The sequence below is a fragment of the Vollenhovia emeryi genome, unplaced genomic scaffold (assembly GCF_000949405.1).
Source record: "Vollenhovia emeryi isolate VEMERY1.0 unplaced genomic scaffold, V.emery_V1.0 DF939178.1, whole genome shotgun sequence".
Lineage (NCBI taxonomy): Eukaryota > Metazoa > Arthropoda > Insecta > Hymenoptera > Formicidae > Vollenhovia > Vollenhovia emeryi.
Window position 1 is genome coordinate 189,571 of NW_011967188.1, and position 6,921 is coordinate 196,491.

Consider the following 6,921-nt stretch of genomic DNA (forward strand, 5'->3'; position numbering starts at 1 on the left):
AGAGAGAGAGAGAGAGAGAGAGAGAGAGAGAGAGAGAGAGAGAGAGAGAGAGAGAGAGAGATTGCCTTTTTAGATAAATTATACATGAATTTTCTCTGTCACATTCTCATCTCGTATTTTATTTGCTTCTGTAATTAATATATATCGTGTTTTATCTCTGTTTATATTTGAGAGAGAGGGGGGGGGGAAAGGGGGAGAAAGAGGAAGTAAAAAGCATGGGAGAATAAATCATAAAATTCTATCGGTTTGTAGGGTACTTACACTTTTTACGGGTAACTCCGACCTGAAATCTACGTGCGCCCGCCGGATATTTTTGACTGATATATTACGGAACATTGGTATAATACGGTGACATCTCGGTAGCCGCGAGATGTATGCATTGTTTTCCATTTCGGGACGCGAAATCCTACGTATACGTTGCGAATTGCCGGCTGTCGCGGCGCACCTAAACGGAACAGTCGCGAATTTAAATTCCTCCCTCGTAAAGATTCAATTACCGTGAGAATATCTTGCGCCATCCCGCCTGGAAACAAGCCAGCCGCAGTTGTATCACGTAGTACGACTCTTTTGCAACAGCAACGATGCAACTTTATTTTACCGCTCCTCCCTCGCATCTCGACAAATAGGCTCGCATGTGCCGATATATCTCCACGTGTTACTCGCGGTGCCTTCCAGCTATTGTTACTTTTTTTTTTTAACACTGGTTCAATTACGAGAGATATAAATATTAATTACGTAACTCGGAAAACTGCAAAAAATGAAATCCGAGCGTGAAAGAAGGCGGGGCTTTTCTCTCGCGAGTTTTCGGGATCAGGTTCGATATTGCCAAATGTGAATTTCATACCGATCATAGCGTTTTACATATACGGCTATTAAATTACACGTGTTCTCCACACCTGTGCGCGCGTAATAAAAAAAACGGAAAATGCACGAAAAGAGAAATGTAGAAAAAAAAACGCATCGATCACGGGTATTATTCGGTGGTAACGTGCGTGCCTTTACAGCGCCGGATATTAGAATCATCGACGAAGCCAGACACGAGTTACGGGACCGATACTACAAGACCGGAAGCGGAATCGAGCTAGCGTGCGTCGTCCGGCCGTCCTGTCCGGACTCGAGGGTGCCGTATCCCGTGTGGCGGAAAAATGGCGAGACGTTGCCGGATCACGTCAACGTTTATCACATTAATGGGTGAGCATATATCGCGAGGTAGCGATGGATCGAAGAGAAGCTCTCCCGGAGACGGATGTACGGCCTCGTCTCGATTTGCACGCGCGCGCGCGCGCGCGTGTGCACACGTGCAGACATTGTCTCTGCTCGCAAATACACGCGAATCGCTCTCATCCTCTCGCTACGCCGACGGCATTACCCTCCTAAACCCGTAGGGCGTACGCGTTGACGAGCGATAGCACACGCTTTGTGCGACGCAACCGCTGCGATTGATCCACCTCGAGATTCGCCGCGACACGCATTGAAAATTTATCTCTCTTTCGGTTAGATAGAACTGGAGCGCAATCTTCCCGCGCGAATTTTATTATTCCCGCGGCAGTGAGCGACAGACGCGCGCGCCCAAGTTCGGTTGAATTAGTATTCAAAGGCTATTTGTGCCCGCATTACATGTACGTTTACGTGGCATTTGGATTATCATGCAATTCTTTATTCAAGCCCGTAAGTCGGTTGCGCTCGGCATCTCGTAGAATATTTATACATCGCCGCGTTTCCGACGCACGTAAATATACGTACGGCTATATAGTGCATCTGGCACCATCTCCAAAGAGATTACGTATTCTTAATATATTTTTTTATTTTTCCATTTTCTATCGTTAAAATTCAGCATACGAAAGCCGGCGTTACAGATGCTGCGAGGAAGTTGCGCGTACGGCGATACGCCAAGTAATATAGCGATATGTTTTTTTAGGTCGAACGAGGATCTGGTGACGAGGCTCTACATCGAACGAGCGAAAAAGACTGACAGCGGTGAATATACGTGCTCAGTAAGCCAATTCAGCACGGCCGCGGTACATATTCACGTCCTAAATGGTAAATTAAATTAAAAGTCATCGAACGCGCAGAATTAGCGAGACATAAATAACGTTATATTTCCGATGTCATCGAACAGTTTTACTTCCCTTTGGTAGATGTTTCCAAAAAACATCTAACGTCCATGAACAATTTATAATTTTCAACACACGCTACTAGCTTTTTAATCTTTATATTAAAAACAATTAAATATAATTAATGCAGTTTCAATGAAACATTTTTGTTAAATGGATATAATAGTGTATGGATAAAAGTCCCATATTGTAAGATAGGATATGAGATAGTAGGCTTTAAACATCCAAATTTAATTAGAAAAAAATTTTTTCAACGTTTACACGATCCAACAATGAATTTCCCACCGAGCACGCTTCACTCCAAGGACAATGAATTTATGATAGAATCAACAGATGATACCTTTTTATTTAGTAGAAACTCTGCTATTACACTGAAAAAAATTTCTGGTTGAATATGGACGAATCAGATAATTCCTTTAGGATTTACTAGAATTCCTTTAGGATTTACCAGAATTCCTGTAATCCTACAGAAATTCTGGTAAATCCTAAAGGAATTCTGGTAAATCCTAAAGGAATTATCTGATTCGTCCATAATCAACCAGAAATTTTTTTCAGTGTAGAAACATGCCTCATAATAAGAGACTTTCCTCTACACGTATTATAACTTGATATATCGTATTACCCGCTTATTTTTTATTGCAGGTGAAAAACAAGCTGCTGTCCACCACGATCAATGGAACGCAGCACGTACCAATTGTTACGCAGCTCCTACTGGGTTCTGCGTTGTGTTCGCCAGTTTACTTCTTTACATGTGGCAAAGTTATTTTCTATGAGGCTCATTGGTAATGTTAAGTTATGTATCGCGTCAGGTGGCACGTTGTATCTTATCAAGTTACATGTTGTATCGCGTCAAGTTACACGTACTTCGACGGCACTTCTGTATGAGTTACGTTATTATACATGTATTACTTCGAGCTCAACAAAATACGTGACTTTTGATTAATACGGTAGTACCGTTACGAATACGAATCCGTTGTATAAATCTGTGTCAGTATTATCGGATTATAAATGAGGAATAGATATTGATATTAAAATAAATATTGTATTTCTACGCTGTCAGAGTTCTATTGTTTTAAACGAAAGAACAATGTCACTTATAGTCGCCAGTGATGATTAAAAATTAAAAAGTGAGCTTATTGTCAACCCAACTGGCGTTGGGTTGATATCTCTGTCCGATATCCGATGATATCCGATATTTCTGGAACGTTAAATAGGTACACTCTGTGACTGACATATCTGCGATCATCACGAGACCTTTTGTTTGGTACCTACTTTGTGACCAAAATCGAATGCGAAAAAAATGGGGCCGATCTTGTTCTCACTCTTTTATTGAATTCGTTACGTTTCGACCTGATTTCAGATCTTTTTCAAGTAACAAAACTGCAAAATTAATCTCTTATACTTGTTGACTTGCAGTATTACTTGAAAAGAACCCGAATGAAGCAAGGTCGAAACGTTGTAACGAATTCAATAAAATTGGCCAGTTGGGTTGACAATAAGCTCATTTTTTAATTCTATTGTTTTCTCCTATTATTCTTTCCTTCTTTAAACGTTCAATTAAAACTATTCTCTTTTAAGTTTTCTGTTTTATATATTAAACTCGTTAATTCTGCATATATCAATCTATCGTATTCGGTATTTTTGATAAATTTTTTTGAACGATATCATAAAAGAAAATCTATCTACGACAGATCAGTTAAAGGCGGAACTGTATCGACTGTCGTAAATAAAGCTTACGCAAGCTTCGCAAGCTCGATGACTATTTCTATAATGCCAATAGTAGAAAACGATGATACTGTGCACACAGAATCACTGTTTTATCAATTTTAGCAAAGGATGGTCGCTACTATTATCTATAAAACCATAATGTATACACTATATATGTATATGCGTACAATATGTGTATGTTATTAGGCAAAAAATTAAAAATTCTGGAGGCCACATTATTTTTTTCTAAGTCCATAATATTGAAAGCAGATAAACAACAAGACCGTTGTTTTCCACTCTATTATTAACATGTTTAATATGATGTATCAATTAATATTGTTTTAAACATTTCTGCGGTTTAGATCATCCGTTATATTGAAGGATGATGATAGAATAAAAGCTTTGTTGTATCGGGAAGTTTGAGGGACGAGTGGCTTGTTAAAAGTTAATACCGTGTTAAAAGTTTCAACGATATCCATCATCATCAATATTATTAATAGGAAAATACGCCATAAAATCTGTCTATCGAGTTATATATAGTATAGAATACGCTGCCTGCGAGTTGGATGCGTCGAAATTAGATGCGCTTACTTCTCGCGATGCCTCGTTATATAACGTGTTCTTGGTACACCATATTTCTTGGTGTCCGTTATCCGCAGCGCCTCCCCCACTACAAAATCTCAAACAAGTAAGTTATGGAAGTTCTTTACAGTTAGGCATAGACTCTCTGAACAGGTGTCTTGCGCAGAAGCTTAAAGGTTTGCCGCAACCGCAGACTCTCGCGAAATTTACAGCATTAACTAAATACTTACTGTTAATGATTTTCTTAAACGATTAACATACGTTTAAATTCACGGGGTTGTTAATTCTACGAGTGTCGATCATAGTTACGTAAGATTCGTACGCGTAATCATGCACTGTTAATTGCTTTTTAATCAACCGTCGTGTGAGTAAAATTCCTCGATAACTAGTCTGGAAAGGCAGGTTTTACCTTTTTTTTTCATCAATCTCCTGCAAAATTTCGCGACTCTTTCAACAGAGACGTATCGATCTAAGATACGACGTTAGTTCCCCGCATCTCTCAACCCGTGTTTTTAGCCTTTCAGCCTTAATGGTGCCTTTCAGATCCACTTAAAAGAATGTTTATAAAATATGATGGGCGCGGCAGAAAACTTGGACTGTAGTTCGCGGTTGGATGGGTTGTACGGTGTATGCGACGCAGCGACACCCATAAGCCAGCTTCGTCAAAGTTATCGAAGAATTTATCGCGACGACAAGGTGAGATACAAACTTTTATAACGACGTATAAATCGCTAGTCCTCGATCGATCGCTTTAGCTCGATAGCTTTACGTGGCTTATGAATATTTCTAGCGATCGCAGTCTTTAGAATTCAGATCGCGCACCTACGTCGAGGTTTCCTCACTTCTGGAAAACAGGCTCCGAAAGGTAGGTTGAGAATAATAGATCAAGTGCGGATTTTTAAATTTTAAACGCTTCCTTTGACAAATTGAAAAAGATTTAATTTTTCAACGGACGAAATAGATTGCTTTATAACAATACACCGTATCCGTTTAATAATTGCCTTTTAGAAATTATTTTAAAGACTCAGAAGTTACGATCTTTCTTGCGCAAATAGGATTTAATCTGCAAATAAGGTGTCTAGCAATAAGACGCAAATTGTCTCTCGCAATGTTTGGCTACGAACAGAAGTAGTGAGTTATCGAATTGTAGAACGATTCAATGGCAACGTTTTCCCGACTGCCGATCGTAACGAAGGGGTGCGGTAAGGCAAGAGAGACAGGGTAAGCAATGATAGGGATTAGAGCAAATACATTGGCGTAAAACTTTCCGCCGGGCTCGTCTGCATCCGAAATGCGCATCGTATAATTAAATTCCTCTGGTCAATACGGATCGACGAACAATCCAATCGGTAAGACGGAAACAGTTCTTTTAGCTGAAGATAAAACCAATGTTGGAATACCTAAAATTTCTCTTCTCGCTGCTTTCAGCGGGCAGAGAATAATGGTCGGAACGGCAACGACAAATCTATTACAGCGAGAAAAATCCCACGTCTCTTTCTCCGCTGGCTTCCACGTGGATAACTCAAGTACAACGATTAAACGTTGCAGCAAGTTATCAATCTTCATTCAGCGTTATTACAGAATGTAAATGGAAAAGCCGAATAAAATAAATCCCCAAATTTTGCTCATCGATACTTGCATATTGTACTACAACGCTGTTTCGTATTTTAACTACGTCCATTCTACGTTATCGCGGTTTTTCTCCAAACGTGTTTACGTTATAACGAATACGCAAAATTATCTTTCCGCGCAGATATTTTCTCTGGTGAATTCCCTCTATCCAGTACCTTCTTCCCCACGTAAATTACTTGTCAAAGCACCGCGTCCGTGTCTGCCAAGGGACTACGTCGTATTGTCGCTCGTAAACTGTTCTATTTTCTCTAAATTATTCCTCTATGCCCGGGGATTAATGCAACCGGTTAGAATAAATCTCAATGCCGGTAGACAGTTTTAATCGTCGTCTTTCAGCGTCAGTCTTATTTCTTTGCATCAACGTAAACTCGTGGGACCAAAACTCGGGGTATCCGACCTCCATAGGTCGTCTTTATAACGTCGTTTATTCACTCTTCTCGCATAGTCATTGACGTGAAAAAGAGTAAAAATCTCTTTTGATATAAATTATGCGTAACATCGCGAACAACGTTATTTTCATACGACACAAAAATCACAAAACATTTATGCAACGGTGCGTTATTAATAACAGACAAAGTTGAAAATCCAATTTTACTGGCTGGCAAAAATGTTTTTTTGTTAAAAAAAACACAACGTTTCGACCGTGAATTTCTCCCGGTCCTTTTCAAGTGTAGGGTAATCACATAACGATTCGAAATTCGGACATTGTGCCAGCAATATACAGGGTGAGTCTTTCCATATCCGACAAAATTTTTGAGAAGGTAGAACGGATCAAGATGAACGGAAAAGTCCTATACCATTTTGCAATTTTCGTAATAGTTAACGAGTAATTAATTATTAAAAATCGTTGTCTTAGGCCGGCCTACCGCCCAATTTGGGCGCGTGG

The 6,921-nt window shown here is 39.7% G+C and overlaps 1 protein-coding gene across 2 annotated transcripts in view; it reads left to right on the forward strand.

Moving 5' to 3' along the window:
- The window catches only part of LOC105563287, a 23,963-nt gene extending 20,739 nt beyond the window's left edge, over nucleotides 1-3,224 (forward strand). For both annotated transcript variants that reach the window (XM_012014753.1, XM_012014752.1), the window contains exons 5-7: nucleotides 1,005-1,191; nucleotides 1,919-2,040; nucleotides 2,757-3,224. In XM_012014753.1, the coding sequence (XP_011870143.1) occupies nucleotides 1,005-1,191; nucleotides 1,919-2,040; nucleotides 2,757-2,887 (440 nt within the window). In that variant the 3' untranslated portion in view covers nucleotides 2,888-3,224. The remainder of the gene's footprint in view (nucleotides 1-1,004; nucleotides 1,192-1,918; nucleotides 2,041-2,756) is intronic.
- Nucleotides 3,225-6,921: the final 3,697 nt, after the last annotated feature.